Source organism: Nyctereutes procyonoides, unplaced genomic scaffold, assembly GCF_905146905.1.
Source record: "Nyctereutes procyonoides isolate TBG_1078 unplaced genomic scaffold, NYPRO_anot_genome, whole genome shotgun sequence".
Taxonomy (NCBI): domain Eukaryota; kingdom Metazoa; phylum Chordata; class Mammalia; order Carnivora; family Canidae; genus Nyctereutes; species Nyctereutes procyonoides.
Window position 1 is genome coordinate 10,512,047 of NW_026575021.1, and position 24,973 is coordinate 10,537,019.

Genomic DNA, 24,973 nt, shown 5'->3' on the forward strand with positions numbered 1-24,973 from the left:
CCAGTAAGAAAAGAGAATTAAGATTCAAACCAGGCAGGCTGACTCCAAATCCTCCACTGTGTAACAAGGAAATGGTCAAATCACCTGTATAAAGAAAGAAACAAGGGAAAAATAAGGAATTGACCCTAAACTAGAATTGGAGCCTGTGGGTTTTATCTTTGCCACCATTTAACTGCATGGCTTGAGTATATAATATAAACTCCCTTTTTTCCTACATAAATTAGGTGATTAGACTAAGTGATTTCTTATAGCCCTCTGCCTTGAAGACGAGGAGTTCCATCCCAAGAGTCTAGGTCAGTTAATACAGCTCAAGGCTTTCTCCTAAGTGAAAACTGAAAATGGTACATTTAAGAATTTCATTTATATCTTCTCTCTCCTTTTATATTCAGCTCCTTGAGATGGGGGTCACTGGTTACACAACCTTACTAGTTCTGTCCCTGTGTACCAGAATTCTTTTGCATATTTTTTAAATAAGTGAAAAAATATATATACCTGCTAATTTCAATAAACTTAAAAATCAAGAATTTTAAGCCTGCAAAGTTGGCGCATATTCCTGGTAATTGAGAGCTACACAATTACTTACCTCCTATAATTGTGATCATAAACTTTAAAAAATAGTATGATAAAGATTTATTTATTTGAGGGAGAGGCAGAGGGAGGAGGAGACTCTTAAGCAGAGTCCCCACAGAGCTTGGAGCCTAACACCAGGCTCGATCTCACAACCCTGAGATTATGACCTGAGCCAAAATCAGGAGTCAGACAGTCACCCGCCTTAGTTATTTGGCACCCAGATGCCCCTATCATGATTTCTTTTCCATTACATCCCAAAGTAGAAGCTGTAAGCGTATGCATATAGAGCCAGTTCATTATTCATGCTAATAGAAGTGAGAAAATGTATTTGAAACTCAAATGGTTGTTCATTTCCATATAAAACTGAAGTAGAACCTCAAATGTAGATATGCTAATATGTTTAACATTGGATTATGCTCAACTGATATTCACTGAATGACTATCCATGTAATTTATGGGAAGCGGTATGGAGCTAAAGTTCACCTTTGCTTAGCAAATCCCTTCTAAATTGATAGGAATAAATGTTATATAAACAGTCCTTCAGAGGACACTATTTAGAGAAGCAGACTTCAGAGGGACTTTTAGAAGCAATATTTACATTACAGCGATTGCTATTTTAATTAGAAATTATTCTTTCTCTAGAATGGACTAGAGACTAGGGCCAAGTTGCTATAAATATTTTAATGTAACAATTTTTAAATAGCAAAACATTTAGTTTATGGACTATGTATTTTACATACACACATCATCTCATTTGACTCAAACCTAGCTGGGTAACTTCTGAAGTTCACTAAGTTGCATTTTGGAATGCATTTTAAAACACACATCTGCTTTTGATAGCTTATGTTCTGACACTGCACCAATTATGACAACATAGGACCTAATTAGTAAGGGTGGGAAGCCTAGACCACACCAAATATAATCCTCTGTTAAGTATTTATAAGATTATAAGCCAATTCTTTTCTAAAAACAGTAATTTATTTTTTATTTCTAATCAGAAATTTTCCAGTTGTGGAAATTTTATGACATTTGCTTTAGTTCAGTTTTGTCCTGTGTAGCTTTCGCACAAAAAATAAATTACAGCCTAAATGTAATTTAGTTATTTGGCAAAGAGTTTAAAAACACCCCGGAGTGTTACTCTAAATGTATAAAAAGTTTTATTCTGGAAATACTAGATTTTTCTTTTAGATGCAATTAAGTGTTCTTCAGTTTGCCTGGGACATCTGTGACCCTAGTTAAAATGATTTCTTACACTAATTCTTGGTCTTTTTCTTCCTTTGTATTTTTTGTGACCCGATCACCTTCTTGCTTAGCAAATGGAAATTCTAGCAGTAAGTGACCTGTCTTAATTTATAGACTTATCCATGTCAGACAAACTGATTTTCATTTGCCATTTGTGAGCTAGCAGTGTTTTATCATGGACTATTGTAAAAGTGTGCTTCAGTTTTGCATAAGCCCTAATCCGTGAAATGTTGGTCCTCTAAAGAGGAGATTTTATGATATGTACGACTAGCAGTCACCTTTTTTATACTTCTATAAACTAACCTCTTTTAAACTTAATTTTAAAAATCAAAGTGCATATGTTAATTTCATTGTTAATTTCAATGAGATTACAAGGTTTTGTGTTTTCTGTGTGTGTGTGTGTTTTTTTTTTAGAAAAATTAATTCATTTTTAGGTTGTAAGAGGTAATCCAGTTTGACTGCTTTATCAAACATTTGTTGATAAATGCAGTGAGATATACATCTCAATGGGGTGAAAGTATATGTATTTGTACATTTTTTTCATTATGAATTTTGAGTTAAAGTGAATCCTTTTTAAAGCATTCTATATATTGCCTGCCGAAAAATTCTAATGTGAAAATGTGCTTCTCACTAAATGAATTATGTAACCAACAATCTTTAAATTTGTATTTTAATCCCAGTCTTCAAAAGCATCTTTCATCAGCTTCACACTATATTAACTTGCTTACTGGTGGAGAAATAAGTGCCAAGACAATTTTAACATAATTACTTATAAATTTGTATTGGAAATGTACTGTCTGATCAAACACCATGGACAGTGGCACCGGAATGTAATGCAGTGTTTACTTACTTCTAGGAACTGGAGCTCTGCCGAAGGTTATACAAACTGCATTTTCAGTTGCTGCTTCTCTTCCAAGCTTACTGCAAACTGATCAGCCAAGTAAATACAATAAAAAATGAAGCAGAGGTAAATACTCGGTTCTAATAGGAATCTGATTCTAGAATACTAAAATATCATAAATGTGTTCTTGTAGGAGAGCTGATGTCAAAAGTCACTTAATAGGGAATCTTGTTGTTCAGGATTGTCTTTTTAGAAACACTGCGCTATTTCAAGACCTGTCAGTAAATAAAACAACATTGACAGGCTCAAGACCTTACAGGTCACAGCAGCAACAACAGACCATCTGTAACCAGAAGTCAAGGAAAGCACATCAGCTGAATAAAGACACAGTTAAATTATGAAACTCCCCCCTAACATCTCGTCCATATATTTTTGTAGTTCTACTGACGTACATAAGAATCAACAGGTCAAAAACTCTTTGAATGTTGGATATCATGTAATGAATAAGTTCGAAGGCAGGCACTTTAGTCTTTTATCCCTCCCCTTGTCAGAGCTGGTCCTGAAACGGGAAATGCTTTCACTTTTGTTAAATGGTTAAATCAATTTTAAAAATACATACTGGTTTATATAAAATACGTTGGATAAGTAATCTTTTAAAATGTACTTTTCCTTTGATGTTAAAAAAAATTCACAACCTCCCCCCATAACAGTAAATGATTTTTACTATCCAAGGTGCAACATGGATCACGTTAAAACCAGTATAAACATTGGTTATGACCAGTTTTATTACATCTATCATAACATTTCCCAACATGGGACTCGAACTCACGACCCCAAGATGGAGAGTCACATGCTCCACCAACTGAGCCGGCCAGGCGCTCCTATATCCTTTTACTTTATCAAGAGTATTTGAAGACTACTCTTTGGTAGCCTACCAATCAAGAACTTGAAATATTAACTGGCTTTAAACCACTAAGTTTAACATTTGCAAATCTTTAAGAGAAACGATGCCTATCATCAGATATATCTTTACCGCCAATTAAATGCCCTTTTTGTTACTTAATATACAAATAGATCCTCCTTTCAAGGTATACTGATTTGTTTTAGGTCATCAACATGTCCGAGGAACTTGCCCAACTGGAAAATATCCTCAAAGAAGCAGAGTCGGCTTCAGAAAATGAAGAAATTGACATCTCCAAAGCCGCACAAACTACTATAGAAACTGCCATTCATTCTTTAATTGAAACCTTGAAAAATAAGGAATTTATATCTGCTGTAGCACAAGTAAAAGCTTTCAGGTAAAATGTGAAGGGATTTCCTATCTCTAAACCTAGATTGGGATTTTACAATGACTGGGTTTGGGCTTTCAATTTAATGTTTCAGTATGTCTTTATGAAAGTATGACTTTGATATTTTCTACAGTTATCACTGAAATGACACCAATTTTAGGTGTCAGGCTTCGTTAATCTGAGTAATACATTTGCTTAAATATCAAAACAGATCTTCAGTGATTCACAAGGAAATTTTGCTATAGGTATTAATTTAAAATGTACTTACTTTTAATAATTGTTCGATTGAGTCTCAGGACTTAAAAATATTGTGTATTTCAGGTCTCTCTGGCCCAATGATATCTTTGGCAGTTGTGAAGATGACCCCGTGCAGACGCTGTTACACATATATTTCCATCATCAGACACTGGGCCAGACGGGAAGCTTTGCAGTGATAGGCTCTGACCTGGACATGTCAGAAGCCAACTACAAACTGATGGAACTTAATCTAGAAATAAGAGAGTCTCTACGCATAGTGCAATCATACCAGCTTTTAGCACGGGCCAAACCAATTGGAAATTTGGTGAGCACTGGATTCTGAGAAACTTCAGGCATTTAGGGAAGATGACGAAGAACATTAACGGGCACCTTTTATAAACACTTGCAGTTCACTGATAACTTTTCCTGGCAGCATCCAGAACCAGAGTGTAACTAATGCCAAGCTTTTATCAAGATAAAGAACGGCAAAACCCAAGATCTGAAGAAAAGAAATCTAACAGCTGCCAATACCTCCCACAATTAACTGTATGAAGAAGAAATTTTTTAATTACTTAACCCATGTGAAAAAGAAAAGGGCTAAAAGTGATGCATACAAATACATTACTTTCTGGAGAAAGAAGAGAATTCCAAGACTGTTTGCAATAATGGCCTCTAATACTGAGACGTTGGAAAGCAGGTGACATGAGGCTAAAATCCAGGCTCGTTCATTTTAGCTGAAGACCTGCCAAGCTGCCTAGATTTCCAGCAGCCAGAAGCATATTCTACAGCTGACGCTTAATCATCTACATGAAGAACCTTCAGTCGGATAGATATACACAGACTTATTTGCAAAAAAGAAAAAAAAAAAACATTGGATTTTTTTTTTTTCCCCAACACATGGGATAAGGGCGTGGGTGTTTCTGTTTTTTTAGTCTGTATAAGGGATTATGTGTGTGTGAGCGGGGATGTGTGAGTATGTGATAGTCCTATTTTCAAGGTATGGATGTTTGGTGATAACATGTCAGAGCATGCCTAAAAGAGCACTGCAAGATTATTTTTGAAGAAATTTTATTTTATTAGATCTAACTCTTCATAGTGTGTAAATGTTAGAACACTTTAATAATATTTTAAAGCTGGGCTTTCCCGGTATTTTGAAAAGAAATAATATATCTGTTAATGTTATTGGAATGCTGCTCAGTTCTCTGATCAGTGCTTACGTTACGATTGTTGATAACTAACCAAAGTAGATGCCTGCAGAGACTTTAAAATGTAAAATAAAGATGTATGCTGCCCGTCAGCTATTCTCATTAGAAAAGTTAACTTATTTTACTCCATAATTATTACAGAAACTGTATAGATGAAAACCAGTATTGTACATTCGTGCAATGCACTGTTCTACAAGAATAGGTATACAAAGCTAAAGAAAAGATCGTGGTCACTGATGGTAGGATACATGACTTGCGGGCTCCGAAGTCCGCAGAATTCAAGAAGAGAGATGCAAACACATTTTTATATGTTTCATTCAGGACTCACGTGTTTCACCCAAAAGGAACCTGGGGCTATGGGGGGAAATGAAAGGAAGCCTGAAGACCGACTACCAAACACGCAATATACTCACTCCTGTCTCAGCCTGTAGCATAACAATGAACTGGATTCTCTGTCCTTTTTTAAATAGCATTTTGTAAAAGAAATGAATGTAGTCCCACAATTCCTCTGATTTGAAAGGAACACCTTGTATTTTTTATAGGCATCTCTTATCCACTGTGACTTTCTTTTAAACTGGGCTCTGTGATTCCAGAGTTTAGAATGTAGAAATGAAATGCTTAGCTTTGCCTTTTCTTGGGGGTGTGGACCCTGCCAGAAATGTAATTATGCTCAAGTGCATTAATTGAAGGCACTGTGCACGCCGTTGGACTGCTGACTATAGTTATGTTACCTGTAAAATTCCATAACTGGTCACAGCACATTCATAATCACTGTATTTTTTGACCCTGATAAAAAAAAAAAAAAACAATTATTTTGATGGTGTTCTGGTACTGTAAATGGTGTCCTTTAAATTATTTAATAACTTTTGGGTGTGGGGCAGGAAGAGCGGGATGGTGTCCAGAGACACCCCACACTTTACATCCTACCTTACTATCCCCCTATTTTCTCACCCTCCTTATATCCTTTTTGTTAAAATAAAGAAGCATTGTAGCTGTTGATTTGTGTTGTATTTTAAGGATGAATGATTATAGTGTGCATCATGTAGCGACTTTTCAAATATTGCCCTCGTTCTTAAACATAACTCTCCCTAAAAGAACAAAGTTGAGAACAAATTAGGTTGACTAATTACCCAAACCATACCTTTGAACAGTTGAAACTTCCTTTTCTTGTTTATGTAGCTAAGTTGATTAACAAGATGAATGCACCTACAGAAAGCAAAATGCAAATATAAAGTCATTAGGGTTGTCCTTTTGCAATTGAGTTTTCCTAAAACCTATACTAGTTCACTCCTCTGAATCCAACGTTTGCATTTAACAAAGTATATCAAATGCTTAAGTTTATTAAATACCCTACGTAGTTCCACACAGAGCCGTTTGTGCTCACATAGGTCTCTTTCTTTTGCCCACGAGGTTGATCATTTTTTAAATAGTAAGCTTGTGGGACACCCAGTGGCTCAATGGTTGGCTCGGGGCATGACCCCGGGGTCCCGGGATCGAGTCCCGCATCGGGCTCCCCACAGGGAGCCTGCTTCTCCCTCTGCCTGGGTCTCTGCCTCTCTGTCTCTCAAGAGTAAATAAATTAAAATCTTAAGTAAATAAATAGTAAGCTTGTAAAATAACACCCAGAGAAGAGACCTGGCTTTTTCTTTTACACAATTTAGAAAATATTTCCTTTCAGTGATATAGAGGGCATGGTACAACCTACCATAAGTTTAAGAAATAAACACTCTCTTGGAACAAACTCACCAAAGCCAGTAAGCTTTCCTCATTTAGGTCCTGGAGAACTGCTCCTACACCATGTCTCATAATCTAAATGAAAAGAAGATACTAGAATCAATGTAATCATAATTGCACTTCATGGCATTTAAAATTTTTTTTCCAAGTAATCCACTGTCACCTTAGCAAATGCAGGATATAAAGAACCCAAGAGGGGCCCCTGGGTGGCTCCGGGGTTGAGCACCTGCCTTCTGCTCAGGTCTTGATCCCTGGATCGAGTCCCCCACCACCCCCCGCAGGGGGCCCGCTTCTCCCTCTGCCTGTGTCCCGGCCTCTGTGGATCTCTCCTGAACAAATAAACGAATCACTTGATACCCAGAGGTAACAGTGTTCTGGGGTATTTCCTTCTAGTCAAAGCCTCTCTTGCTAAACATACATATTATGCTATACATGGGGCAGCCCCACTGACCCAGTGGTTTAGTGCCGCCTGCAGCCCAGGGCCTGATCCTAGAGACCCGGGATCGAGTCCCACGTCGGGCTCCCTGCATGGAGCCTGCTTCTCCCTCTGTGTCTCTCATGAATAAATGAATAAAATCTTTAAAAAAAAATACATGGGAGATATATATAAAATTTCCTTTGTAGTTTGACAGTGCTAATTGCTAGGATGTTACCACAACTTTTAACATAAGATGTTTTTGTGCCACTTAGTGTGTAATGAACAAAGTAAAACCTGTTTTGATGCCGGCTTTCCTCGGCTGTAAAACCGCTCAGCTACTCCCTTAGCAGTCGTAGTGACAAGCTCTCATGTTTGAAGAATGACTGACACCCAAGTTCATAGACTCAGGACTCCCTACAGGTGTTTCTCTTGTTCCCTCGCTCCACTAGTGTTTAGGGCATGGGCTTGCGTGCCACCGGAGTCGAGTTTCCTTTCCCTGCCCCTACCCTCAACCAAACCAGTAGGAACAGGTGTTAGAACATCACCTTCCCCCACGCCTCGAGTTGTCGTTCATCTCTGGCCCCACCACCATTTGATCTTTGCAAGTCTCCGTACTGGTTTACAGGCGTCCACTGTGATTATTTCCTCTTAAAGGTCAATCTGTTGGCATCCCACTGCAGCTTTAAAATCTTTCAGTGAATTCCGAGGACAAAGACCAGTCCTCCCAGTTTCACTCGCCGTCATGCCCACCCCTGTCCCTCGCATTTTCTACTACTGTAGTTTCCTTCTGGTTTGCTCTACCACTGGGCCTTTGCACATGCTACCTTGGTCTGAAAAGTTTCTCCTCCTCCTCCTAATTCAACTTACCCAAACTTCAGGTTAGCCCACGTGTTATTTTTCCAGGCAAACCTCTGACCTCAGGTTTAGACTTGATCCCCTATTACAAGCACCTACATACGTAGCCTGTATTAATATTACATGACAAACTCCCAAGTTTTTAAATGCAGAAAATATTGGCCATCTACTCACTACACTGGAAGCTCCATAAGGGTAGAGGCCACGTCTGTGTTTTTCCTCGAAGCACGAGGTTGACTCAAGTGATAGCTTCCACACCTCCATCAGCAGCACCCCGGGGTGCTTGTTAAAATGCCTCACTCCCAGATGGTGATTCAGAAGAGCGAGGGGCCCCGGAATCTTTTTACAAGCACCTTCCTTGGTTCATGTGGATGCAGAGAGGATTTCCCCTTGCTCCAAGGGGTCTAGAGACCTCAAACTCACTTTAGGTTGTTTTATTCCTTACATTTTTTAAAGATTTATTCGTAGAGACAGAGAGAGAGGCAGAGACACAGACAGAGGGAGAAGCAGGCTCCGTGCAGGGAGCCCGACGTGGGACTCTATCCCGGAACCCCAGGATCACTCCCCGGGCTGAAGGCAGCGCTAAACCGCTGGGCCACCGGGGCTGCCCCCTTACATTTTCTAGGCCCATGCATCCAGGAGGTTACCGGACACGTATACTAGCCTCCAACGTCGTAAGGGTTAACCTTAAGGGGCAGATTAGACAAGCAGCCATACTTAACAGCTGGCTTGTTACTTAGTTTCTGTAACCTTTAAACCAATAACCCTCAACCATCATTAAAATCTTGAGGCTCTAGATAAAATGCCATCCCCAAGCAGGGGGGCTCCCCTCCCCTCCCCTATGGGTGCAGGGCCTTAGGAGTCTCTTGGGAATCGAGGAAGCTAGCAGGCAGAGCTAGAATTCCCAGGTTAGTTCGCAGCTGCAGAACTGCACCATAACCCATCCTAAGCAGGTTAACTAACTTGAGAGCTTTACGTTTAGGAGGCCCATTTGAGGTACCACCTGAAGGCCAAGTGATTCAGTTAGCATCTCACAGAAGGTGCCCTAAGCCAGTCCCCACCTCGACCCTCTGTGATTGTGATCACCCAGGCCATGCAGTTCCCAGCCTCCAGCCCCAGCTGCCAGCCACTTGGGGCAACCGGACCCAAAGCCCAAGCTCACACACCAAGGCCTGCTCTGCCTCCACTACCCACCCCCAAGAGCGCTTGCTACTTAATGGTCACGTGGCTTCTCATTCACTATCTGGCTCATAGCCCCACGCAAGCAGAAAACCTCACACGTGGGAGGCCCGTTCAGTGACAGACCCAGGCTGTTAGCGTAAGAGCAGCTCTCCTGAACCTAAAGAAAGGTCATGCAATTTGTCCATTGTTCTTGCAGTACTTTTATTTGAAGGCTTTGTCAAAACTACAGCCTTTCACGAAGTATTCTGAGAAGGGAGAGGCAGAAAGGAGGAGCACGGGAGAAAGCTAACGTGTCTGCTCACGTTCGGGGTTTTTTTTTTTTTTTAACATTCATTTAAATGATATATTTGAAGCTGAAAGTGCTGTCACAGGATAGGCGTTTGCCTTTGCATCTCCCACACAAATCTTGACGATGGGGCCTTTTGGGGTCAACGTGGCGGAGTTTTACTGTGCAGGAGCATCTAGTCTGTTTACAGCTCTGCAAAACCAAAGTGAGAAGCACATAAACCCGTGGGGACGTCCTCAGAGTTCTAGTCCAGATACTTACCGGATGATGCACGCTAAGCAAGGCCCTGTGCTACTCAATCCTGTTCCACCTGCACCCCTTCCGGCAAGGACGGTAGGAACAGAGGGTGCTTAAAGCCAGGTAGTCGTGCTCCCATGTGGCACGGGATTCAGACTTGTGTTGCGAAACAAACTTCACAAGGATCTAAAAGGAAAGCGCTTTCTGCACTTGAAGGGTGGAGAAGAAACAAGCAGGGGAGAGGAGTGGGACCAGGAGCGAGCTGTGGATCCAGCCTAGCCTCGGTGGCTGACCTTGTCCCCCAGCCCCCCACACCTGCTGCAAGTGACCTTAAACACGGAAAGCAAAGCAGCAACCACTGAGCCAAGAGCAGAGGGGTTAAGGCATCCCACTTTTGAACCTGACCCTACGCCGCCCTCAGTAAGGGACTCCAGCGGTTTCCCCTCCTTGGGCCCTCTCTCCCCACCCTGGGCTGCAAGGCTTCCAGCGTCACTTTGAGGGAGGTGCACGGATCCGGCTGTGTCAGTGGACGAGCAAGGGCTGTGCGCCCACAGGCTAGTGGCCTCTGTCCCTAGGTCATCAAAGCCCCTCAAGCACCGAGCGGGGCTTGGTTGGTAGGCAGCCAGCAGGCTTTGCTCGTTAGCCCCGTAAAGCCGGCCAGCTTAAATTCACCTTAAAGCCAACCTTCCTCCCTTTGCGAGCACCCTTGGGAGACCAACTGTCACACCCTGAGCTCATACTAAGCATTTGGGCAAAACAGGCGACCTCATGCCCCGAGAGAAGTATCCCGGGTTTGACTTGCTTTCTCCCATTAGACGGAGGACCAGCTAAGGCAAACTCCTTCCACGCCGCAGGGAGAGGCAGCGGGGTCTCAGGAGGTTAACAGGACCGAGATCTGCAAGGATAGGAGACAAGACCCCAAGGCCCGGCTTCCCCACAGCAAAGCAAAGGCTCAGTGTCACCGTGTCACGGGGAATCCTGCCTCCCCGAGGACGCATTCAACAAACGCCACCCAAACCCTCTCCCAGCTACCCCCCTTCAAACACAACACGAGTGTATGTGACTTACTTGGCAGGTGATATCCTCCACCCGGTAAGGGTTATAAGACTTCTGGCAAGTTCTGCAGAACTGCTTGAAATAAACCTGTGAGAAGAGAGGGAAGCCCTTAGAGCATGGGACACCTGGGTGGCTCAGCGGCTGGGCAGCTGCCTTGGCCAGGATGGGATCCCGCAGTCCTGGGATCGAGTCCCGCATCAGGCTCCCTGCATGGAGCCTGCTTCTCCCTCGGCCTCTCTGTGTGGGTCTCATGGATAAACAGAGGTCTTTAAAAGGCAAAAAAAAAAAAAAAAAAAAAAGGTAAAGCAAAACCGCGGGACACTTAGGTCGGGAAGGTGCCAATTCCACGGGGTCTCTTACCTTGTTGGTGCCCTGCACGCACCACACGTAGGCACTTTCCCAGCGGATGTTGCAGTCCTTGCAGTGGTAATAGCCGTACTTCTGCTCTAAGAACTGGACAAAACAAGACAAGACACCAGGGTTTAGCTCCTGGGACCCCTGAGTCCCCTTCATCGCACAGGCTGGGAGGGATCCATCTGCTGCTTCAATTGGCCGCTTCGTTCCAGCTCCTGGAGAGAAGCGGGCTCGAGGCCCAGCTCGCCCCTACGGGCGGTCATGGGGGACCAGGCGGCTCAGCCGAGCGAGCGCAGAGGCCAGGAGGAGCCTGAAGAGTGGAGGTTCCGATTCGCTCGCTGCTCGCTGCTCGCGCCGCTGGGCCGCTGGGCCGCTGGGCCGGTTTCCAAACAGTGCGAGGAGCCCAGGAGGCCGAGGAACCGGAATCCACGTTTCACGCGGGCGGGCGGGCACACCCCAGCAGGGGTGAGCGGCGTGACCCGGGCAGCGGCCCGGGCTCCAGCAACGCAGCCCCCCGCCCCCACCCCCCCTGCACGGGGCTCCCCGGGGGCGGGGCCGGCGGAGGCCCTGCAGGGGCTGCCAGGAGCGGCGTCGCGGGTCCGGGCGAGGGTCAGCACCCCAGGAGCAGGGGGCTGGGGGCAGGGGCAGGGCTCCGGCCACACGGAACTCAGAGGCGACGGGCAGCCGGAGGCCACCGTCCCGCCACCGGGTCCCCGCCGTGGGGCCGCGGGACACCCGCCCCCGCCCCCGGCTGTGTGCCCGCCGCAGCGTTCACCGGGCAGCGTGCGGGGCCGGGACCCAGGCGGGCGGCGCAGGGCTGCGGGAGGAAGGCCGCCGTCGGGGAGGGGGCCCGGAGCAGAGCCCCGCGGGGAGGGGAGGGAGGAGGGGGGAAGGGGGACCCCCTGGAGCACAGCCCCCCCGCGGGGAAGGAGGAGCGGGGAGGGCCCCCCCAAAGCAGGGCCGCAGGCGGGGAGGGGAGGGGGAGGGGGGAGACCCCAGAGCAGGGTCGCGGTCGGGGAGGGGAAGGGGGCCCCCCGGGGAGGGGAAGGTAAGGGCCCCCCCAGCAGAGCCCCCGTGGGGAGGGAGAAGAGGGGAGGGGCCCCCCCAGCAGGGCCACAGGCGGGGAGGGGGGAAGGGGGGGGAGGGGAGGGGAGGGCAGGGCCCCCCCCCCGGAGCAGAGCCCCCCCGCGCCGGTTCCCGCGCCGCCGGGCCTCACCTGGAAGCGCGGCCGCTCGGTGGCGGGCTCGGGGCTCCGCGGCGACGACCTCGGGCCCTCGGCGTCCGGGGCCGCCTGGCCTCCCCCGGCTTCCTCTCCGGGCCGCGGGGGCGCCTTCCTCGCCGAGCCCCCCTCCTCCTCCTCGTCCTCGTCCTCCGCGCCGTCGGGCCGGTGCGGGCAGGTGGACAGGCGGCGGGAGGCCACGGACGAGTACACGGCGGCGGTGCGCGGGGGCCGCGGGGGGCGGCTCGGGGGGCGGCCCTGCTCGGGCTGCGGGGACGACGAGGCGCCCCCCGCCCCCCCCAGGCCGGGCCCGGCCGGGACACCGGGGTCGCGGGCCCCGCGCGGCAGGCGGCTCCGCCCGAGCGAGCACTGCACCGACGCGTCGCGGCGCGGGTTCACCTGCACGGCCGCGTCCCTGCTGCCGGCGCCGCGCGGCCGCGGGCTCACCTGCGACAGGAGGGCCACGAGCTGCGCCCGCTGGTAGCCGTCGAGGCCCGCGGCGGCCGGGAGCTGCCCGCAGCCGGGGAAGGACGGCGACGGGGACGGGGACGCGCGGGGGGCGCACGCCGGGTACCCGCAGCCCGCCATCCGCCACGCCTCCCGGGCCGAGGCCGCCCCCGAGGCCGCCCCAAATACCCCGGGGCCGCGGGCGGGAGCCGATGGGCGGGGACGCCCGCCCGCCCGCCGCAGGGGCCTCCAGCCCCGGGCAATCTCCGCGATTGGCCCGCCAGGTGCTCCCCAGGTGCAACCCAGGTGCCCCCAGGTGCTCCGCAGACCCGGGTCGCGCCGGGGGAGGGGGGCGGCGCCGCCGGGAAGCCCGCCGCGGGCAGCGAGGGGCTGCGGAGGCTCGCGGGGCCGCTTCGGGGCTGGTTCACGGATCCCGGAGCCGCCCCGGAAGGCGACCCTTGGCGCCCGGCGGAACCCGGGAGAGCCCTCGGCCAGAGGTTCCCCGCCCCCCCCCACCGGGAGCGCGGCCTCCCCTCCCCCACCCACCGCCTCCCCACTCCCTCCTCCACCCCACTCCTCTTCCCCACTCCCACCCCTCCCCCACTCCCTCCTCCATTCCCTCCCCCACCCCCACCCTCTCCCTTACCGCTTCTCCTCCCCACCCCTTCCCCCACTCCCACCCCCACCCCCCAGTGCATAGCAGGAGCTAATGATGTCTATTGTTCTCCACCGAGGTGGAGAGCACTACAAATTTTCCTAACCAAATTATCCCTGCAAAAGATCATTGATTTGCAGTGTGTCTACCTAAATCCAGAAACCAAGTCAGCCCCCAGCTGAGAAGAAAATGCCTCCTTCCCCAGAAAAAATGTTAGCGGTCCATTACTAATAGATACCAGATATACATTAAGGTTGGTGGTTTTTTTTTTTTTTTCCTGATTGGATACAGGATTGACAATAAAATACTGTATTTCATTGGTTAACTGTGTTGGGAGTTTTTGAATACAGATCAGAATTCAACACTGTCAGGTATTCATAAATTGAGCAAGCACTTTTTTTTACGACAATTACATTAAACTCAATTTTGCTTTACAAAAAAAAAAAAAAAGAAGCTTGTTTTTACTCGTATGAGCTAGTGCACCAAAATTCTACATTTCCGAGACCCTGTTTTCTAAGAGTTCACAGATCTGAAGCAGTCACAGAAATCGGTGATGGTAAAAACCAAAGAGCACATTTAACATGTTCAGGCTCCACGATGAACAATCCCAGGTGCAAGTTATAGAATGAGATTGATTTGCAATTTGTGAAAACGCTTGGTTGATACGCCAATGCACCCTTACACTGGGAAGATCACAATTGTGACACGTAGGATAATGTGAACCATTTGTCATCCTTTACGTAAACCAGATTCACTACCACAGACCATAAATACGTAGCAATATCTCAGCAAGACAGAAGCTCCTCCGTATCTCCGCGTTCAGAGGGAAGTCTGAGTGGTTTCCATCATGATGAAATTATCGGCTTTCACTGTGCCGTAGGAAGTATCTGCCATTTCCTCTTCTTTTAGTTTCTTATAAGAAATATCTGTATCTTCGTCTTCATCTAGAGGATCTCGCTTGTGCAGTATTTCACTACCGTACACTTTATATATTAAAACCAAAATCCCTGCTTCTGCAGACTGGAAGAGGGCATAAAGCAAGGGGAACATGTACATACTCCCTATTAGTCTCGGTGGAAAGGCCAGCTTCAGAATGGCAGTACAGAGCTGCACATTCTGACTCCCCGTTTCCAGGCAGACAGTCCTCTTGCAATTGGGTGGGAGACGGAAGAGAGTAGCCAAGCCGTAGCCGGAGGCGTAGCCTGCCAAAGGCATAAAAATTGCTATCACGTAAACACTTGCAGGAATACTGGCCAGCAGTTCAGGTCCTAACATAGTGCCAGTCATTATGAAAAGGACCACCAGCGTCACTAGCAGAGACCACAGGGAAACCTGGTAATAGAAAATGGATAGACCGTCAGAAGTAGGAGAGCTGAAAAGGGACTGAGGCCCGCGAATCCTAGGCTCTCGGAAGAAGAGACCCATCTGGTCTCCCCTCGCACACAACGAAGAAGATCCTTGCCATAAGCAGAGTCTTTGACAGAGAACTTCTGCAGATGGGATGGGCACGTCACCTCTTCAGGAGTCCAGGCCTGGGCTGGACAGTTCTAATTGTTTGGAGGCCTGTCCTTACGTCTAGTGACAGTCTGCCTACCCTAACAACTAGCCATTACCTCGGACAGACCCCCAGGAGCAGCACAGGCCAGACTCCTGTTTAAAAAACAGAAAGGAAGGGGCCCCTGGGTGGCTCAGTCCGTTGAGCATCTGACTCTTGATTGCAGCTCAGGTCATGATCCCAGGGATCGAGGCCTACAGTGACACCTGCTTGGGCTTCTCCCTCTCCCTCTGCCCCGCCCCCCTTTTCTCTCTAAACAAACAAACAACAGGGGTGGGAAGGCTACTCTTCTTCAGGCTGATGGTCTCCAGACTTTCACATAGCTCTGTGGTGGGAGTCCTGACTGTTGTGAACATGTGTTCAATTTATGAATGTACTTCCTAAAAACAGCAGTTAGAATGGGGCCCAACACCCCAGGTGCGCTCCGATGAACAGAGTGTGCAAATGAACATTACCTTCCCTGAACAGGACCCCACGTTTTCCATAAGAAATTAGTTCTGGTTTTATGGGTGAGATAAAAAGCTATTAAAAATGTATGAAACTTACTATGTGATATTTTCAGACTTCACAATACTTTGTATCAGAAATAGCAATATTGAAACAATGACCAACTCTTAGATTATGTGAGAGAAAAGTGTGATCAGAGGATGTGAGGAATTCTTTGCAATTCTGAACACCCTCTTTTTCATCTGTTCATGAGAAACCTACCATTTATAAAATCTCTAATGATGCGTAGGAATTCTGACATTCAATAGATGGATTTTAGATAGAGCACAACTGACTCTTACAAGACATTGCATCATCTTGATGTCTGACAGGTACGTCTCACTCATTCAAGTAAGACAAACTGAAAATGGTAATGTGGAAACCTAAAAATTCCTCTCCTACTTCTCCTTCAGATTAGTAGTTAGCTAATTTTTTTTTCTGTTTTGTCTCGTCTTTTTTTAATGGGAGTGGGGGTGTGGGTGGGGAGGTGTCTGAAGGAAGCCAGAGATCCAGAAGAACAACTTAAATGTTGCTTCTGGTCTGCTGGATATCTAGGGGAAACCCCTTTGGAGTCTGTGGGATTGGCATATACTTTATACTCTTTGAGAAATGACTTAAAAGTTATCTGGGCTGGTCAAAAAGTCTGCTAGAGGGTGCTGAAATTATTACGTAAAGTCCTCATGCTACAAAGGTGCAATGGGCAGAAACCAAACAAACCATTATAAATCAAAACCCTTTTTAGGTACTCTACGCCCAACAAAGGGCTTGAACTCATGACCCGGAAATCAAGAGTTGCATGCTCTATTGACTAAGCCAGCCAGCCCCCCCCCCCCCCCCCCGCCCTGAAGCTTTTCTTATATTAAAATATGTGTCCACATCAAAAGCTTTGACAGGAAATCTGATTCTTTATTGTAAAAATAATGGCCCCAAAGTTTCTTTTGAACAATTTTAAATCATTTGGTGATGTGGGGGTGAACATCGACATTGAATAATCATCTTAAAGTGTTTGCAGATGTGTCAGAAAGCATATTTTATGAGTGTTCTGGTTAAGGAGTAGGAATAGGTTCACCTTAAATTCAAAATTAGCCAATCTTACCAGTTATCTATTACTTAAATATACTTAATCTGTTTTTAGCATGGGACTAGCTTATTTGATTGACTTTCTCTTAGAATTCCTACGGTCTTATAGTATTAGCTTAATAGTATTAGCTTAATGATTAAGCTTAATAAGTCCTTAATGCATTTCAAGATGATTGGCAGGTATATTATACATATATGTATATTTATATGCACATATACATTTATTACATCCAAAATACATGTTTATTAGAGTAGTTTTTTAGTCAAAATTGGATATATGTGTATAAAAGAACTCTTAATTTTTCATATTAATAAATGTTAGCTCCCCTGAATAATCAGATTTTAGATTTATTATTTATCTAAAATTCATTTAATTAATCTAAGTAAAACACAAAAGATCACGTCTTCTTAAATCTACATAATTGAAACATTGGAGAAATCCATTTCACTTATCTAAATGAATTTGCCTGTGCATTAGCAGTGATTACTTATGTATTTTGTCTGAATAACTTCCTAAAATAAGAGTCCTATTCGTGGTTTACTCTTATTACTGTTTTGGAGTTTTCAAAGACAGCTTAGTTGACAATTCTTTAAATTTTTTTTTCTCCAGTTAACTATTACAAATTCCCTACTCCTCAACAAGCACCAATTTAAAAAAATAATCATAAAGCAATACTGGAAATAGTGCACAAAATAATAGGAATTCTCAGCCTTTCACTACCTTTAGAAACCATATGCAATACTGCAATGGGGAAGGAAAAAGAAACACCAATTTAGGAATGGTAATACATTCTACATTATTTATACAGAGCCCAATCTTATTTTGTGCTTTAGAGCCAATATTTTGTGTATTCTATTGCCTTAATGTGATTTTTCAATTGCTTTTGGTCAGATTAGTGTCCACTTATTTTTAGAAAGTTAATAAGACATTTTAAAGGAAACTTCTACAGAGTTTCTCAAAGTTGGAGTTCCACTTTTTAAAACCATAGTAATGCATTTCTAAAACACAGGACGAATTCAATTCATATAATTTTTTTCACCTGCTCTGATTTTTAGTAATGCACAATTTGCTGGTGGAAAATACGTCACCGATTGACAGCACTGTCATCTCTTTCCCCTGTGATAGGTTTCCTCCCCTGAATACGAATAGTTCTCCTGGGCTATTTTTCATTAAGCCATGTCTTAATTAAAGCTACGAGTTTTTGAAATTCCGAGAGATAAAGGTCATCCTTGCGGCACAAACTTTTTTTCCAAGTTTACCCACGCAAAGGCGGCCGAGTTTCCTTCCTTATCTCCCTTTCCCACACTTCTTAGCATTTCAGCAAGGGGTCGGAGGCCAAGGGCTCTCTAAAGAGGTTAAAGTCCACAGAAGGAAGAGTGAGCTCACCTTCACGATGTAGTCCGCCACCCGGTGGTACCGGTACCGAATGAAGACGCCCAGGCCGATGGGGATGAGAGTGCTGCAGAGGGTCAGGGTCACGGCCCCGAGCGGGAGTAACTGCACCAGGGGGGTGTCAATCCAAGCCCGGCTGTAGACCCACAGGCACAGGGGCATCAAGACTAGGGCCAGAAGCGTGGAGGAGATGGTCATGATGATGCTGCAGAAAAGGGGGCGCACAGAACTCAGAGCGGGCCGCGCGCCCAGGGGCTCCCCGCACGCCGGCTAAGCCGGCTCCCGCTCGTCGGGCGGAGGAGAGAGAGAGAGAGAGAGAGAGAGAGACTGCAAGCCTGCGGCTTGGAGCGTGCGGGGCCCCGCGCATCCGAGGGAGGTGGGTGCCCAGAGAGCTGCACCCGTGCGCCCCACTGGAGCATGAACCCCGGGGGTGCGGCGGGGGGCATCCGAGGGCTGTTGGCCCGCCCGTGTCAGCCTACCGAGCTGGCCGCAGCCCGGACGATGCCGAGGGCGAGGAGCAGCTGGTTTTCGTCTTCAGCCCTCCAAGGCACGCTCCTGGACAGGCTGCCGAGCACCGCTCGCGGACCCGACTCCACTGCCTCGTCCCCGGGTGAGGTCACGGTCTCCGCCGCGGCCGGCGGCCCTTGCACCCGCGGCGAGGCCTCGGGCCGCCCGGTGGCCTTTGCGCTGCAGGGGGGCGGCCGCGGGCCGCCAGGGCGCTGGGTGCCCCCCCTCCCCGCCCTCGCCCCAGCCCGGGCGCGCCCGCGGAGCGCGTACCTGAGGTTCATGTCGCCGTCCACCAGCAGGGACATGAGGTTGGAGAGGCTGCCGCCGGGGCAGCAGCCGCACAGCAGCAGGGCCACGGCGGCCACCTCGTCGAGCGCGCAGGCCCGCGCCAGCAGGAAGGCCAGCAGCGGCAGGAGGCCGAACTGGCACAGCGCGGCGAGCAGCGCGCCCACGGGCCGGCGGACGTGCTGGGCGAAGCGGCCCGCGTCCACCGTGCAGCCCAGGCCCAGCATGGTGATGCACAGGGCGGCGCCCACGAACACGTTCAGCCCGTGGCTCAGCGGCGTGTCCCAGAACGGGGTCTGCGGGTGCGCCCAGGGCTGCGGGAACGGCGCCGGGCCGAGGGTGGCCGCGCCGCCGGCCGGGGGCGCGGGGCTGGGCGCGGGGGGCGGCGCGCCGGGGCTGGGCGCGGGGCTGGGCGCCCCCGGGGTGGGCGCGGGCGTGGGCGCGCCGGGGCGCAGCGTGGCGTTGGCGGGGCCGTCCATGGCGCCTCTGCGGGTCCGCGCGTCCGTCCGTCCGTCCGTCCGTCCGGCGCGGGCTGCGCGGCGCTGGCGTCTGGGCGGCGGAGGGTCCCGGGAGCGCAGCCCCCCTCCCCCGCGGGAGCCCCGTGGCCGCGCCCCCCGCGCCCCTCAGGCCCCGCCCCGCCGCCCGGGCCCGCCTTTCCAGCCGCAGTAAGTGGTTCTGCGCGAGTGTAGCCGCGGGCGGAACAAAGACCTGACAAAGGACGAGCAGGCGAGCGACGCGGCTGCCTCTTCCCTGAGGACACGCGGGGCCCCGGGCGCGGGGCCGCGGGGGCGCGGGGGCCGCTCCTCTAGGCGCGCACCCACCGCCCGCGCTCCCCGCCCGCCGGACACACTAGCCCGGCTTCAGTGTGACAGCACAATTTTTTTTTAATGATTTTTTTTTTTTTTTTTTTTTTTTTTTTACTTTTAAGTAAAATAAATAACGAGCTACGAGTTTGCAAGTAAGAGGTGCGCGGACTCGGAGAGTCGCGGCCCGGGGCGTCCGGCAGGTGGACCCCCCGCGGCGCCGCGCCCCACGCCGCGGAACCCGGTCCTTTCACGCGTGGACCCAGCGGCGGGCGGCGGCGGCGCAGGTGTGGGCGCGGCGTGCAAGGCTCCGGGGAAACGCGTTCGGGACGTTCCAGCGGCCGTAAATCGGTGAAGTGTTAGGAGCGCAGCCCGGGCGTTCGGATCAAAGGACTGAAAAGAAATACAGCCTGGGACTCCGGGCCTCAGACGGTTCATCCCCAGACGGGTCAAGTGCAGGGCTCCCCGGGGGCGGGGGGGGCTCAAGGGCTTGGAGGCCGCCCCCCTCCCCCCGCCCAGGCGTCTACGCGGGAAAGGGACCGCTCGGCGTCCCAGGGCGGGGAGCCGCAGGAGCAGGCGTCTGTGGGTCCCGAAGCCCCAGCTGGGGAGGTGCCAAGCCCACGGGAGGATTTTCTGGGCCGCAGGCTTAGCTCAGGGCCCGTGTGGGTGGGGCCAGGGCCCGGGAGCGGATCCCTCCTCCTGGGACTCGTCCTTCCTTCCCCCCATCTTCCGACGCTGGAGGAGAAAGTGTAACGTCCCTTTGCCCAGTGGCGGTCCGCGCCCCGCGTTTGTCTCGTCTCTTCCCCACGTCCCGTGAAAATGAGGATATGAAAAATAAGAGTACATTCACAGCGTATTGCGTTCTCCGGCACAAATCATTTATTTATTTATTTTTTCTCCATTCGACCATACATCTCACGGGGGCAGAGCTGCGCACTTAGGATAATTAATGTGCCCTCGTGTGCGTTCCAAAAACAGTCGAGCCGAGAAAAACTATGCGGTGACATCTATTAAGCCTTGAAGGAAGTGGGAGGTGATGAAAAAGAATCTAAGTTTTCATTTACATTTATGTAAGCATAAGCAAAGCAAGGATGCTCAGATACACAATGAAACATGCAGCCCGAACTGTGTGATTGGATAAGGATATCGGGGGAGACCTGCAGAAACAGACAAGATAAGGGGGGGGGGCTGCTGAGCCTGTGCATTCGTCAAACCACAGATGAGCTAAGCCAAGAACATTAATGGCAAAGCTGAGCTGTGCAGGCACCACCCCTGTTTTCCCCTCCTCGTGTTAATGATATTAAAATCCACCATCAAATTCAATAAGAGGTAATTAGAGGCAGGCCAACTCCTCCGACCCGCTCCTCTCTTGGTTTGGGGAAGGGTTTGGGAGCTGCTGTGTACAATGGGCAAAGAGCAAGGAGCAGGAAGGGATGATCTGTTTTGCAAATCAGCAGGCTCCCCGTAAAACTGCAGTTTGGGGGCTCCTTGGGGCCCGCAGATGTGTCTCTCCCTGCTGGTTATTGTCACTGTGGAGAAAGCCAGGTAGGTGTTCCTGCCTCCCCTCTTCTTTGCCATCTCCTTCACTAGTGAGGAGAAAACCCCACGAGCAGAAAACAGAGCTTATAATCCAAGTATGACACTGCCACGGGTCACTTAGCCTCAATTACCTTCCTTTTACTCTTGCTGCCACCAAGGGGGAAAGAAGACATAGGGCGGAGAGACAGCAACATAGCACCCGAAAAGTGTGCGGTGGGAGCCGCCTGGGGGTGAGAATAAGTGTAGAACCTGTTGCACACCATATATCAAAAATAATTCCAAATAGATTGAAAGGTTAACTATAATGATGTGATGATGTGGGGCGCCTGGGGGGCTCAGCGGTTGAGCGTCTGCCTTTGGCTCAGGGTGTGACCCCGGGGTCCTGGAATGGAGCCCCACATCAGGCTCCCTGCATGGAACCTGCTTCTCCCTCTGCCTGTGTCTCTGCCTCTTTCTCTGTGTCTCTCATGAATAAATAAATAAATAAAATCTTTTACAAAATGTTGATGATGCAACAAAATACTGGACAAAAATATTGGCTAGTATTTATCTCATCTTTGCATAAGGAAAATCTTCCTAAGCAAAAAAAGCAACAGAAGAAATCCTAATGGGAATCTCACTAGATATGGCCACACATTTTAAACATAGCAAAAAAAAAAAAAAAAAAACCACTGAAAAAAAATGCAGATTATAAAATGAAAAAAAATATTTGAAACATACATAAAATCAAGAGCTTATATTAATGTATGAAACAGCTTTACAAAAAAATTTTAAAGATTTTATTTATTTATTCTTGAGAGACATGGAGGGAGAGAGGCAGAGACACAGGGAGCCCGATGCGGGACTCGATCCTGGGACCCCGGGGTCATATCCTGAGCCAAAGGCAGGCGCTCAACCACTGAGCCACCCAGGTGTGTCCAAGTTTTACAATTTAATGAGAAAAAACAACACAGTGGGGGAAAAAAGGCAAATGAAATGAATAGACACAGAAGATCACAGAAAGGAATGCAGTCACTAATATACTTACTAAAAAAATATTCACACTCACTAGTAACCAAAGAAATAAAGCAGTTAGATGCCACTTTCTCACTACTGGAAAAGACTGAAATAAATATAATGCTATTTTGGCAAAGACACTATCAACTAGACACTCTACTTTCTCTAGAAGGAAACTTGGTAGATAACAACAGCTCTAAGAACGTGCAGCTCCTTTGATCCAGCAATTCTATTTCTAGGTATTTAGGATAAGGAAACAATACTAACATTTTCTTTAATGTTCTTCAATGATAAGAGTCCGAGACCCATTTAGAGGAATAATAATGGGGTGCCTGGGTGGCTCAGTGGGTTAAGTGTCCACCTTTGCCTCAGGTCATGATCCCAGGATCCTGGGATCCAGCCCCACATCGGGCTCCCTGCTCTGCGGGGAGTCTGCTTCTCCCTCTGCCCCTCCCATGCTTGTGCTCTGTCTCTCAAATAAATAAATCTTTTTAAAAAAAAAAAAAGGAATAATGATAAGGGAGAAATTCCTGTGATAAAATCTTAAGTGATAAAACAAGGTGAAAAGCAATAAACACACACATACATTTATATTCTACTAAATATAATAAATATATAAATTTAGAGGGAGCTTCTCTAATGTATAGTATACTGGAGCAGTAGCAGTAAAAGTGATTTTTAGGGCACCTGGGTGACTTTTTCGGTTAAGTGCCTGACTCTTGGTTTTGGCTCAGATGATCTTAAGGTTGTGAGATCCAGCGCCGCCCCCCCCAGTTGGGCTCATGCTCGGCAGGGAGTCCACTTGAGATTCTCTCTCTGCCCCTCCCCATTCTCACACTTGCGCACATTCTCTCAAATAAAATGTTTATTTTTAAAAAGCGACTTTTAGTATTTTCTCCTATGTTTTATTTTTACCGTGTTTCTGAATTTCTGCCAGAATAGTATTTTATAATCAGAAAAATACAAATGTTATTTTTTAAAGTATCAGATCCAGAGGCAAAATTAATTCCACAAGTGTCAAAGGGTAAGTCATTTTAATCAACCTCTAGGCCATTGGTTGATAAAAACAAGACAGGGATAATTTGCAATAGAAAAAGGATATGCTATTTGTTAAATAGTAAAAGTTTTATTTCACTGGTAGTTACATAAACACAAAACTTAAAATCAAATAGACAAAGATCCTCAGAGTAACAACATTTAATGCTGAAATGCAATGGAAGAAGCACTGGAACACCTTTGATAGTGGTGAAGTATTTGATATAGCTTCTGGGGAAAGCAATTGGATGATGCAATTCTGCTTCTGGAAATTTTTTAAAATTAGAATTATTTCAAGTGAAGTGCCAGCAACCCTACCTCACATGGGTTTAAGGCCAAGAGGGACATTTATTGACTCATGAAAATGAAAAGTGTCCAGGTGTGGCTGCCTGCCAAGTTAAAATGAGGACTCAGTTTCTCTCCATTTCTCAGCTCTGCTTTCCTCTAATGCTATCTTCATGGTCATGTATACTTTCTCCATAGGGAGGCTCAGCATAGGGGAAATTGCCCATTCCCCTGGTGTCTGAAACTAGAGCGTTCCTGTGAAATCTTTCGCAACCTGGAACACCATGAAGGGAAGAAGAAAAAATTTTGAGCCTTCCTAGACATCTCCCCCCAACCAAGTAGCCTCTCCTGGGCTTTCCTGATACCTTAGGACACATCTTGCTGACAGATGCACGTTGTGAATGGAGACAAAGCAGAGATGCTCACAGACGCAGGTCAAAGCCACGGAGGCTTGCTTCCTGAGATGCTCAAGCCTAGTTCTGGGAAGGAGCTTGGCAGGGCGCTGGAGGAGAGCAGCTTCTAGCACAACTCACTGCGAAACAAACCCTGAAGGCTATTTTAGCCTTTGCCTTTTATTGTAAAAGTGAAAACCCTCTTCAGATGTCTTTTGAAACAGGTGCTAATGTAGATCTTTCTTAAAAGTGAAGTGGCCAGGGATCCCTGGGTGGCGCAGCGGTTTGGCGCCTGCCTTTGGCCCGGGGCGCGATCCTGGAGACCCGGAATCGAGTCCCACATCGGGCTCCCGGTGCATGGAACCTGCTTCTCCCTCTGCCTGTGTCTCTGCTTCTCTCTCTCTCTCTCTCTCTCTGTATCATAAATAAATAAAAATTAAAAAAAAATTAAAAAAAAGTGAAGTGGCCAAATGCAAACTTTGGAATAGCGAGGGACTCCCATATATCCTACCACTCTCAGCCACCCTTGGGGAGAAAATGCCTACTTTCCAATAGTTCCCAGAACAGTCTTGGGATGAATTTGGCCTGTGACCTTCCCCATGTGTTTACTAACACATCAAATTTCAGTCATCTTTGTCGAAGCACCATCTCGTGGCTCTTGAATCACATGAATGAACTGCACGCTTCGGAGTGATCACCAAAAAGCCATCAGGAGAGATTTGATTTAATCCAGATTCTCCTTTTTTTTTTGCATTATCTCCAAGTCTACACCAGGGAAGCCCTCAGCTTC

The 24,973-nt window shown here is 47.8% G+C and overlaps 3 protein-coding genes across 8 annotated transcripts in view; 1 reads left to right on the plus strand and 2 right to left on the minus strand.

Moving 5' to 3' along the window:
- Positions 1 to 6,383, plus strand: part of FRYL (FRY like transcription coactivator) — a 257,505-nt gene extending 251,122 nt beyond the window's left edge. For 4 of the 6 annotated variants that reach the window (XM_055339583.1, XM_055339573.1, XM_055339609.1 and 1 more), the window contains 4 exons: positions 1,884 to 1,901; positions 2,669 to 2,779; positions 3,761 to 3,951; positions 4,264 to 6,383. In XM_055339583.1, the coding sequence (XP_055195558.1) occupies positions 1,884 to 1,901; positions 2,669 to 2,779; positions 3,761 to 3,951; positions 4,264 to 4,522 (579 nt within the window). In that variant the 3' untranslated portion in view covers positions 4,523 to 6,383. The remainder of the gene's footprint in view (positions 1 to 1,883; positions 1,902 to 2,668; positions 2,780 to 3,760; positions 3,952 to 4,263) is intronic. The other 2 variants (XM_055339599.1, XM_055339618.1) reach the window with 1 other exon arrangement.
- Positions 6,384 to 9,907: 3,524 nt separating this feature from the next.
- Positions 9,908 to 13,313, minus strand: ZAR1 (zygote arrest 1). Its single transcript, XM_055339903.1, has 4 exons — positions 12,723 to 13,313; positions 11,513 to 11,605; positions 11,165 to 11,239; positions 9,908 to 10,051 (listed from the first exon to the last, which is right to left on the minus strand). The coding sequence occupies exons 1-4, from the start codon at positions 13,311 to 13,313 to the stop codon at positions 9,908 to 9,910; spliced, it is 903 nt and encodes a 300-aa protein (XP_055195878.1).
- A 1,333-nt stretch (positions 13,314 to 14,646) lies between these two features.
- SLC10A4 (solute carrier family 10 member 4) lies at positions 14,647 to 20,374 on the minus strand. The gene is made up of 4 exons (XM_055339912.1): positions 20,082 to 20,374; positions 19,119 to 19,502; positions 18,336 to 18,546; positions 14,647 to 15,159 (listed from the first exon to the last, which is right to left on the minus strand). The coding sequence occupies exons 1-4, from the start codon at positions 20,372 to 20,374 to the stop codon at positions 14,647 to 14,649; spliced, it is 1,401 nt and encodes a 466-aa protein (XP_055195887.1).
- Between the last annotated feature and the right edge of the window lie 4,599 nt (positions 20,375 to 24,973).